This window comes from Emys orbicularis, chromosome 7, assembly GCF_028017835.1.
Source record: "Emys orbicularis isolate rEmyOrb1 chromosome 7, rEmyOrb1.hap1, whole genome shotgun sequence".
NCBI lineage: Eukaryota > Metazoa > Chordata > Testudines > Emydidae > Emys > Emys orbicularis.
Genome location: NC_088689.1, coordinates 22,537,890 through 22,550,322, shown reverse-complemented (window position 1 = coordinate 22,550,322; position 12,433 = coordinate 22,537,890). Strand labels below are relative to the sequence as shown.

The 12,433-nt window shown below is 39.5% G+C and overlaps 1 protein-coding gene across 1 annotated transcript in view; it reads left to right on the top strand.

Moving 5' to 3' along the window:
• The window catches only part of ADAM12 (ADAM metallopeptidase domain 12), a 298,168-nt gene that overhangs the window by 249,298 nt on the left and 36,437 nt on the right, over positions 1-12,433 (top strand). Inside the window, exons 15-17 of the mRNA XM_065407602.1 lie at positions 8,534-8,642; positions 8,739-8,937; positions 12,022-12,099. Coding sequence (XP_065263674.1) covers positions 8,534-8,642; positions 8,739-8,937; positions 12,022-12,099 — 386 coding nt within the window. The remainder of the gene's footprint in view (positions 1-8,533; positions 8,643-8,738; positions 8,938-12,021; positions 12,100-12,433) is intronic.

Genomic DNA, 12,433 nt, shown 5'->3' with positions numbered 1-12,433 from the left:
TAAAATGACAAAGCTTCCTTGATTTCACAGGATCTACCCCAGTTTAGACCAGCTGGCCCACAGCTTTTAAATAAATGTTGAATCAAAGCTCCAACAGCGAAGGAAACAAAAAAAGGTCATATATATATATATATATATATATATATATATATATATATATATATATATATATATATATATATATATATATATATATATCAGTACAGCAGTTGGGAGTAAAACAAAATGCAAAACCATTATGGTGAGTTTGAGGGCTGGATATGTGGACTAGCCTCCAACTAGACCCCACTTAACTACACTGGAGAGGCACATTTTGGGCAGAGAGTGGTGATTCATAATAAGCATCAGTGAAAACTGGAGTATGGTTAACCAGAACACTGTATATTCTAGGTACTTAGAGGGCCCTGGTTACTGTAGTAGTGAGTGCCTTATAATCTTTTTTTGAGGTAGGAAAGTGCTGTTATCCCCATTGTTCAGGTGGGGTACTGAGATACACAGAGACCATAAGTAAAATGACTAGAATGAACCAGGCTTTTAAAAGCATCTAGATGATTTAGGAGCTTTAGTCCCAATTTTAAAAGTAACTTCGGCATTTGGGAGCTTAAGTCCCTTTGACTTTCAATGACATTAGGCTCCTAAGGGTATGTCTACACTGCAAAAGAAAAAAAAAAAAACGTGGCAGTGAGTCTCAGAGCTTGAGTTTACAGACCCAGGCTTGCAGGGCTTGTGCTATGGTGCTAAAAGTAGCAATAGACCCGGGCTCGAGACTTGCTGCCCTGGGTTTATTTTTTGCGGTGTAGATATATACTCTGTGCTTAACTCACTTATGAAAATGGGATTTAGGACCTGAGCCACTTTTGAAAATTCTACCCTAAGTGACTTGCCTAAGGTGTCACAGAAAGTCTGAAGCAGAGCAGTAAATAGAACGTGGTCTCCCAGATTAGTATCTAACCACAGGACCATCTTTCCTCTATCCTATTAAGTGGAAAATGGGAGCAAGGTGGAGCAGAATTACAATAGAGAGAGAAGGAGAACCAAGCAAGGATGTTAATCAGTGAAGAATTATAACAGAGCTGGAAATATTTACCATTTACCATTATAAATAGCAGTAATGTAATGCTGGCACAAAACAGTCTCTCTTAGAGCCTAACATTTTTATATTAACCTTAAAACAACAGATGTGTAGCTTGACTCTTTTATAGCAAAACCAGATTTTACACTTGATTGTACAGCAAAACTCCCAGCTGGTGCCAATAGATCTCAGATGTGTGAGTTGAGAGCAATTTTTCCCCCTTTGATTCAATGCCATGTAAGAAGTGAAGTTTCAGTGGCCTCGTCTACACAAAAAAGTTAGGTTGACCCAGCTACCTCACTCAGAGTTGTGAAAAATCCACACCGCTGAGCAGCGTAGTTAAACCAACCTAACCCCTGGTGTAAACAGCAGTAGGTTGATGGAAGAATTCTTCTGTCGACCTAGCTACCCTTCTCAGAGGGGTGAATCTTGATGGGAGAACCTCTCCCGTCAGCATAGTTAGTGTCTACACTGAAGTGCTACAGCAGCATAGCTGCAGTGCTGCGGCAATGTTTCAAGTGTAGACAAGCCCAGTGTTTTCTATTGTTCTTTTTATACCGCAGTAATGTGGGAATCATAAAAATACTTCCTGTAAAACAAAAAGAGCCTGAACATTCTACGATGCTTTTCTTAGCCACATCTTTATAATAGTAACAGCACCTTAAAATGTATAAATTTCACATTTGAACCCAAACTGTAATAATTATAAAAAAAAACCTACTGTAGCCAGAGAGAAACACAGACCCTAGTTCACTCTCTCACTTGCACACATCACCTGCTCTTCTTTTTCTTCCCAAGAAGTGAGTTGGAATAACAGGAAGTCATGTGGGATAAAGCATAGTAAGGTTTCCTGTATAAATATATTCAAGTCCTTGGTCTGAGTGTCCTTCATACATGTTTCCCTACAAAGGCCCAGTAACACCCTCCCCCCCCATGATAAATGTTGACCCTACCTTTGTAGATCTAGTTAAAGAAAAGCCATGAGAGATATTTGAGTTTGTTTAAATTAGGAAGAGCAATGAGAATCTGTTTCAGGGAAAGAAGAACTACACTGTACCATGTTTCTTCATTGCTTCAAGCAGATAAGTCCAATTCACATGGAGAAGTACTTCTCATGACCTTGCCACTGCCACCCAATAAAACCAGCAATATTTTAGGGTTGAGCATTAATTATACCAGGATATCATCTTTCTTAAAATAATTTGGCATGTTTTCCCAGAGTCCATTTAATCTTTGTAAATTAAGTAACCCAAGACCAAATCCTAGTCCACTGTGTATCCAGGAGTATCCAGGAGTGGCAGGAGCGCTACCGCCGCTCGTTGGGGGTAGAAGTTTTTTTGTTGGCGGGAGAGCTCTCTCCTGCCGACAAACAGCAGCTACACTGCACGCCTTCTAGCTGCATAGTGTAGACATAGCCTAAGACAGCACCTGAATGACAATTTAGCATTAGAGCTACCAAACAAAGAAAGTAAGGGGCTGTTTGGAAGATAAGGAGCGGGAAGGAGTCTTGCAATACTCATTGAGACCCCAAACCATTTCCTTCGATCAGTCTTTTGCCCGCAGGAGCACAGATCATAGACCGACGTGCAACTCTGGCCTTCTTTTCATTCAGTCAGTTGCAACCGAAGACTGCAGTGATGTTAAATAATCCGAGTGTATGAAAGAGAAGTCCAAGCAGCCTCCTACCCCACACCTAGACACACTTGGGAAAAGTGCATAACCTCTTGGATGCTCCAAGGCCTCCACAGCTAGAGTTTGGTCCTAAATCAAGGCCACTTATAAAACATATGTTTTGTGTTTCACCAAGTCTTTGGCTGGACAGAGAACACCTCTGCTGGTGGAATAAAAGAATACATAGGGAACAGTCTAAAAATAACAGTAAACTTGTTAAAGAGCATCCCCACTGTGCTCTGCCCCTAGTACACACAAGATTTTTCTCCTATTTCACTCTTGCATGTATAAGTGACAAGGTTGGGGAGGTAGTATCTTCAAAAGAGCTCTGTGTAGCTCAAAAGCTTGTCTCTCTCACCAACAGAAGTTGGTCCAATAAAATATATTACCTCACCCACCTTGTCTCTAATATCCTGGGACCCACACGGCTACAGCAACACTGCATACTCTTGCATGTGTGTCATTTTTAATACTAAAAGGGTAAAATGCTTCTACTTGACACATTTTTTTACATTTCTAATTCTAAAAAGTCATATTGCCATTGATTTGACCTATCGACGGTAATATGACTGAAGGATACATCAATCGTAATTGCCTTTGTATAATGTCTGCTGCTCCATTGGCATTTTCTGGAAAAGCCAGATATGCAGATAAAACTATTGGAAAGAGACAAATTATTGATTTCCTGGGAGTGGGGGGGAATGTTAACCTTTAGACTGCTGGCATTTTCTACACTGACAGGCAAATGAATCTTTAGGAAGAGAGAGAGAGAGAGAGAGAGAGAGAGAGAGTGTGTGTGTGTGTGTGTCAGATTGTGCAGCCGAGTGACACATGGCCTTCTTGTTGGATGGAGTCTGTCTGCTGGTGCTATACCCAGCCATTGCAAGTAACAGGGAGTATCATCTGAGCTAGTACCCCGTTGGTATGAGAGAAGGAGGGGAGGGGGGCTTTGCTAGATGACCATTCATTCCCTATAAGGAGTCTGTGACTCTACAACATGCTTTCCTCCCTGGTGCTGGTGTCCTCCAGGACATCCTGTGGTGCTCATCTGCTTCCCGGCCTTTTCCAGGCATGGTGTAAATGAGGGCTTTGGGGAGCCAATTGCAGGCACTGGCTTTTTAATAATTAGCGGGCAGTTGACTTTGTGCTGTGGCAGTTTGGACAGCTGTGGTCATTTGTTTAGGAAGAGTTCTTCTGGTTGTATGTGTGTGTTTGCTATGGGTACCTATGGTCAAGGCAGGCGCTCTTAAGAAAAGAAAAAAAAAAAAAAGAAAAAACCTACAGCAGTAAATCAAGATAAATTAGGACATTATAACACAGGTTGACCCCATCCAAATTGGCTGTTTAAACTATGGTTAAATCATTTTACCTGGAACTCAGGTCTCACCAAGCTTTAAATTGATTTATATCTATCTGCATGACTGGTAAATACAAATGAACTTTATATAACCAAATTCACAAGTATTTGAACATGATAAAACGTGATCATCACAAATTTAGGGCCAGTTCCTCCAGTCCAACTAGAGCTACAAAGTTAGTATCAAGGCCAGATTGGGACTGGTTGGGACCCAGAGTGTTCCCCAGTGCAAAGCATAGCAGCTTAAAAATTGGGCTGTCTTACACAGACTGCCAGCAGCCCACCGGAGCTGCTCAGGCATCTAGGAATCACCCAGATGGACGGTTAGGGGCCAGTGATGCAGGCACTATATCAGCTCTGCACCACCAAACTATTCCCCCTATACAAAGAGACTTCTCCACTGGCCAGGTAAAGCAGGTTGAGGTCTGCTTTTGCACCACTGGAACAGCACAAAGCAGACTTAACAGGATGGAGAATCAAGACTTTAGCCTGCAAAACTTAGGATTCCTGCGTGTCTTTCTTGTATTTATTTATACACTCTTATATGATTGATACTCATTAGTGTAGTGTCTGAGCATCAGGTCTCCCACTCACCCTATGGGGTTATTTTCCCCATTTGAGAGACAAGGAACAAACACAGAGAGATTAAATGTCTTGCCCAAGGTCCCACAGGAAGTCTGTGTCAACATTGGGAATTGAACCTACATTTCTTGAGTCCCAGTCTAGTCCCTTAACAAGACCATCCTTCCCCTCCTTTCTGCTTTTCATTCCAGCACCTGGTACTTCTGTGTTTGTAACCTCCTCTACTGTCAGAACTCTCTCTCCTTCCCAGATTCTAACCCTCCTTCTTCTCCTGGATGGTATTGTAAGGTATTTTTTAATTAAAACAGGTCATAGAAGCATCTGAAACCACACAACATTTCTCTGTTTCTTTATTATAACTAAAGAAATGAATTTATCAGTTTGCACATCTGAAAAAAAAATCTATCCAGGCTGACAACTTTAATGGCATGTTTTAACGTGATGTGATTTCAGATGGCTGATTTAATTCTTCGAAAAAAAGATTTGTACAGGAAAGGCTGATAGGACCTTAATTATAGGGTTGCAATGCTATAATTTTCAATAGTAACGTGAAATAAACTCCGCTCATCCAGATCAAGGAGCTTAATATTCACTGGAAATATTTGCACAAACCATTTTGTTTCTGCCTCTTGAAGTAGCAAAATAGAGAAAGACAGCACTTTCTGCTTCAGTTTGTGTGCTGAAATTGTGATAAATGGGCTTCTTCAAGAAACACAACATTATGATTTTCTTCCGTAAGTGTCCTTTGAAATCTTTCTTTTAACCCAGTAACTCCATCTGTTCACTTTCCTCATATCTTTATATGTTTGCAGCTATAATAAAATCCAAAGCTGGTAAAAAGACCAATCTGGAGAAGGCTGCAGCCATCTGAATCCCGAGCCAATGAATGTTGTGCTTTCAATTAGGAGACAGAAACGTAGCGCTAGGCTTTGGTTTCCAGACTACAGTTGACCAGTGGGAGTCAGTTGCTTTTACATGCAGAGTATTCAGAGCCTGGTAGGAATGGACTTTCTGTTCTCTAAAAGGTCTATTCTCTTAATAAGTAACATCAGTCGGAGTTGAACATTCCTGATGCGCTAGAAGAGACAGATGTGTTCCCTATCCAGCAAGGCCTCTTTTGTCATCTTTAATGTGCTGGCTGCTTACACATTTAAAAATATAGGTGGGTGTCCCACTCTAAAGGTTCAGTCAGAAAATAAAAATATACCCCAATCTGCTCTCCTTCATCCAGATTCTTATCCAAGTAATGGCCATTGCCTCAATGAACCCTGATTGCTGGTCTTGAGGCAATGCAGGTGCATCTATGCAAGCAATGCTTTTGCTCTTCTGGACCCACATACCATTCTGGTGCAAACATATCTGTGCTTTGGACTGCCAGAGTGAAGCATTCTCTTGATACACGCTCAGGGGAAGTGTTCATTACTGTAGTAATATAACATACTGTGTAAGAGGTTTCCCAGCTGAGAAGAAGAGACCAGAAGCAGGTGCACAAGATCTATTCAGTGCTGTAAGTCAGTTATGAAAGCTGGGGCTAAATAATTAAGTCTGTGCAGAGGTAAGAGGAAACAGAATTAGGTATACACCTCTACCTCGATATAACGCTGTCCTCAGGAGCCAAAAAATCTTACTGCGTTATAGGTGAAACCGCATTATATCAAACTTGCTTTGATCCACCGGAGTGCGCAGCCCTGTCCCCCCGGAGCACTTCTTTACCGCGTTATATCCGAATTCATGTTATATCGGGTCGCTTTATATCGGGGTAGAGGTGTACTTGATTTTTTAGCTTATCTCCTCTTCTTCCCCATCCCACTTTCCCTCTCAAAAACCAATCATAGCCTGTGCATGTTTTAATGTTTGATGCTGAATAGCCATTGGCCCTGAACTGAAAAGTCAAGAAGGAAACCACATAGAAAGTGAAATTTGCATTTTGGCTTTCATCTGGGTAGTTTCTTTTTCTAGATGCTTCAATCAATTTACAATTATTGCCCGTGGTTTTCTGAAAAAAGTGCAAGGATCCCGTGTGAGTCTTTTTTAATAGTCTCAGATTAGAGAAGTATCCTGAACTCAGCAAGCTTGATAGTAATCATTCAAAGAATTTCAGGTGCTTGTCTTTCTCTCCAGGAGAGCAGCAGCTCATATTTTGTTCCCTCTATGCCCTATTTTCTGGGTTTTCCAGTTTCAATATGTAAAAAGTTAGAGGAAGGTGGGGAAGCCATCTAAAACCTCTCTTTAAGATTGCACATTTTGTCCATTGTAGCATTACCTTGCTGTTCAGTTAAGGATATTCTATTAGTCAAGCTTCTGACTGTGAAATGTAGATAATTAATTGAGGCTTTAATCTTTGCATTATTAGTGAAAAGATTCACACTAACTGTAACTCTTTTTATCATGTTTAATTTTATTCTCCAAGAGTATGAAACTCTTTTTTAACCTCCCTCTTTTAAAACATTTTCCCAAAAAGTGCAGGATTTTTACTATATACACATGCTTGGAAACAGCTCAAAACATTTGGCAATTGTAATGTTCACTAGGATATTCTGTTTCTGTTGTTAAGGATTAGGGACATAATGTGCTAAAATTGTAATATTCTCAGCTTGCAGGTTTTCAAAGCATTTTGTTTTGTTCTTTCATTTTCCTGATCTGGACACAAGTCCAATGCTTGTTGGATGTATTCTACACGAGGGCCTTTTTTGTTAAGGGCCACTGGCATAGCTACATCAATGCTATCAATGGTGTGAGTGCTGGTGCAAGCAGAGGTCCAAGCATCTGCTTGAACTTTAACCACTGTGTCATCTAACTCTTCTCAGAGCAAGTCGTGGTGCTTGGAATGCCAGTAATGACTTGCATATGGTGTATGCCAATAATGACTTCTCCATGGAGCTAAACCTGTTTAACCTAGCAGATAAAGGTGTAACAAGAACCAAATGGCTGGAAGTTAAAGCCATGCATTCAAATTAAATATAAAGCATGAATGTCTAACAGTGAGCGCAATCACCATTGCAACAACCTACCAAGGGCAGTGGTGGATTCTCCATCTCTTGAAGTCTTCACATCAAAACTTGGGTGCTTTTCTCGAAGATAATGCTTTAGTCAAATACAAGTTATTGGGCTGAGTACAGAAGCAACTAGATTAAATTCTATGGTCTGTGTTATACAGGAGGTCAGACTAGGTGATCTAAAGCTCCAATCTGGCTTTAAAATCTATGAATCTGTGACCTGTCTATACAAGCATACCCACCTTTGCTATCACCAAAGAAGCTGCACTGGTGTTGGGAAATTTTTACATTAAAAAGGCTAGTCTAAATAAGGTGCAGGTGTCATGTAGCTTCATAGTCCCCTAACTCTGCCCCTTCATTAGAGTATTACCCTTCCCTCAAACCAGTCCTTCCTCTTGGTTGGAATTTTTGAAGAACTGCATGTGTTTTATGAGCTCTTTACATATCCCTTTCTCCCCATTTCACTCAGTGACCTAGCACTTCTCTTGGGCTATTCTTTAGCTCTTAAGTTCTCACTTAGCTACTCTGAAGGGAAGAGAGCCAACTGGCAAACTATTCAATATCTGTCTTAGCCAAACTAGTTACAATTGTTATGTCCTAGGAGGATATATGAGGGACACCATCTAGAAATCTTAAAGGCGAATTAAGCCTGCCATGTTTATCAGTTAGCCTAGCCAAGAGAGACCACCAGCTGTGGACAACCCTCCGTTAGCAGGCTGAGCAAGCACAAGTGTTTTGCTGTGCTTTGTCTGTATGCAGGCTACATCTTACCTTCAACTACAACACCAGTGGAGCTCAAAGAAAATGATTAAAAACACTGCATCAGATGAAAGTCTTGATTTGTTTTTGTTTCAGGTGCTAAACCCGCCCCTGGGATCTGCTTTGAGAGAGTTAATTCTGCAGGTGATCCTTATGGCAACTGTGGCAAAGACGCCAAAAGTTCCTTTGCTAAATGTGAACCCAGGTAGGGTCTCTCTTTGTACCCAGAACAACTGACATTGCAACACAAGCCACAGTTTTTGGATATCTTTAAAATTATTGAAATCATTTTTCCCTTCAGAGATGCTAAATGTGGAAAAATTCAGTGTCAAGGGGGAGCAAATCGACCTGTAATTGGTACCAATGCTGTTTCCATAGAAACAAATATCCCGCTGCAGGAAGGAGGCAAGATTCTGTGTCGTGGTACCCATGTGTACTTGGGAGATGATATGCCTGATCCTGGTCTCGTTTTGGCAGGCACAAAATGTGAAGATGAAAAAGTAAGATTTAAAAAATACTCTCCAAGCAGCCAATTCTCAATGTATAAAAGTGGAACTTTACCATCCTTGTGTTTCAAATCTCTGTGTACTATGACGAGTGTCACTTTTTTATTTTATTATATCTCATTGTCTTCCGCACCCTCATAATGAGCCAGATTTTTACCTACTCCTTCACTTTGCTTCTGTTTTTGAACTGACAGTTTTGCATGTAGAATGTAAATCACTTAGACATATGATTTATGAGCACAGTCAAGTACTTTTTGTACAAATAGCAGAGATTTTACCTCCTGCAAAATAATTCCAGAAGCCAAAATAAAGGCCAAGTATTGAAAATCTGGATAAGTCTATTTATTGCTGGGAGCTATATCTGGACATTAGGATTGTAATTAATCAGGTCTGCATGTTGCCTTGATTCAAGATTTGTTGTTTACACTATTTTACAGAATTCATTTGTTAGGTCAAAAGATTTCCATACACAGGGTACCCAGGACTTCTTGAATGTTCTTTAGACCCATTCAGAGCAACCAGTTTGTGTTTAATGAAACATAAGATTCAAAATATAAGTGTCCATGAATTTTCATACCAATATCCAAAACTTTCAGAGTCTGGGGAGTTTCTTGGTATTTTTGCAAAATTCTAATTAGCCTCACACCAGCTTTGTAATGTGTTCATGAGATTTTGCTAATCATTGCTCACACTTCCATTTTTCACTTCAGAAAAAACTGTTTATTGAAACTGAGGCAATTGCTAAGAAGAAAGGTGGCTTCTACCTGCAAAGAATGGCCTTTCACTTTAAAGGGAAACATAAACCAATTGTTGTGCAGCCACCAAAGCAGATTTTTGCACACACACGCTTGCGCGCGCACACACACACATATTTCACAAGCATTGCTAATTGTCTTGCACATTTGTAGTACATTTTCCATCTTGGCACCACATCCATAGTTTTGGGTGGAGAGAAAAAGAGCAGCTGGGGTAATGGGAGACAGAAGAGCCCTGGGGACATTAGAATGCTGTGAATTTATTGGGGGAGGGAAGAATGGTGTCCCGGAACTACTGAGGAGGAGGGGGAAGGCATGCTATTGGAGGATTGTGGGCAGAAAGGAAAAAGGGGAAGAGCCTAGAAAAGTTTAGGTAAGTTAAAATGGTCTATAAAATGGCTTTTCAAAGAGAAAACTAGTGAGGAATCCAGCGGTATAAAATCCCCCCATTCCAGTTCAGTAGTGAATATCTAATCTTTCTAATCTGTCTAATCGTATACATATACACACACTATTGAATATACAGCCTAATACTTATGAAATTGTATGTTTTACTTTCAAGGCATTACCATATTTGTATTATGGATTCGGAATATGAATTTAAATATTCTTGATTTTTTTTTATGCTGAAGATATACAGTTTGAAATGCAGCCATTTTAATGTGCTCAGAATTCTCTGTGCTAGTGCACTCTGAATATCTGAATTGTGAATACTGCTGTAATCAGAGCATATTCACTGCATGCATGCACATGGATGCCAATTCACTCTAATTTGTTTCCCATTTTGCTTTCCCCCAGGGGATAACTGCCCTGATTAGACATCCCTTTTGTCTACTGCCATCACTTTTACCCAGCCTGCTGCTAATTATTGTGACTGCCTTGTAATCCTACTAAACTGAACTACAGAGTTAAAGGAGAGCAGAATTTATACACTGGGTTTTTTATTGTTGAGCTAGTATAGTAACAGTCATTCCAATCGTAATATTTTCTTCAGCTTGAATTGGATAACTTTTCATTACCATAAGTTACATCAGTCATTTCAGTTTGTATTGGTTGGTCCTTTTATTAGATGGTGCTAATCTTGCTTTATCCCAACTTTCAGCTGTGTGGGAAGAGTGAAGTTAACTCTCTGTAATGATTGCAAAACAAAGAATTTTGCATTTGATTATATGACACTCTATATTTGTTAATTTCCACTTAACAAAAGGGTAAAAGCTCTTCCCCTAGGCTAATGCTAATTTGTAATTTCCTGTGAGATGATTATTTTACCTAATCTGCAAGTCTATTTATAGTTGATTTAAAAAATAATTTAGCTTGAAAAAATTCAGTTAGAATCATTTAGATTTATCAGATGAGATGAAATTAGCCCCTCCTCCCAGCGTTGATCAGTGTTCTTTTGAAACTATTCAGAAATTTCCAGACATCCTGGGCCAGCTCCTCCACTGGTGTAAATCAACATAGCTCCACGTAATGGTGTAAATTGAGCTATGTCAGTTTATACCAGCAGAGGATCCAATCTTTTAATTCAGGAAGTGGTCTGTTGGCTTGTGAGAATTCTAATACAGCCAGTTCAAGTACATGAAAGAATCCAGTTTGGCATGTTCATAGTTCTGGAAAAATAAGAACACAATTATTTAAATAATAAAGTGTTTTAGTAGTTAATTTTCAAAAACTAAGAGACAAATCCTCACCTAGTGTAAACTGGTGTAGCTCCATTGAAGTCAGGATATAGCCTTCGATATCAGACAGATCTGAAATTCAATCTTGCAATACCCTGCATGCTAGTCAAGAGTGATACCAACCTTTACCCTGACCTGGGATTGAAGTGGATTTGAACCCAAAGGATTTACAAGGATGATAATTTAAAGGACATACTTTTAAAAAGTATTTAGGCATTGCTGAGCTCAGTGTCACAATGCCTAACTGATTTAGGAACCTAAGTCTTGTTTTCAAAAGTGATTGAGGCATGTAGAAGCCCAAATGCCATTGACCGCCATGCTTGGAGCATAAGTGCCTAAATTCCTTTTGAAAATGAAACTTAGGCTCCTGAATCAGTTACACATTGCAACACTGAGTGCAACAACACCTAAATATCTTTAAAAATCTGGGCCATAGGTTCTGATTCTGATCTCCCTTACATTGCTGTAAATCAGGGATAACTCCACTGGTGTGAAATCAGTTGCTGCATAGGCAAATCAGTACAATTGCTACTGGAAAGGTGATAGATGAACAAATGTAGCTGTAAGGATGTAACAGTTTGCTGTGTGCACCCTAGGTATGTTTTTTTTCAACAACATTAAAGCTGTTCTTTCTCATTTTGCAGATCTGTCTTAACCGCCGGTGCCAAAATACTAGTATATTCGGTGTTCATGAATGTGCAACAAAATGCCATGGACGCGGAGTAAGTATTACAGAAACAATTTTTTGCAGTCAGTCAATACCCAGTTGAGCAATAAATCATTCATTTGTAACACCTCTGGAATCTATGATTCTTTGTAATATATCAGTCAAAGTCTTTTCAACATTTCACTCTAAAGATATTAATTTTCAGTGCCCTTTACACACTGCGAGAAATTAAATGTGATTTTTATTTAACAAAAAAAATTGATCAATTAGTAATTTATCTTTTTTTAAAATTAACATTCTGTGATTAAAAGGAATTGTGTCATCTTCAAAGTGATTTTAAGCCTACCCTTCCTTCATGAAGAATTTCCTATTAACATTTCAAACAAGTT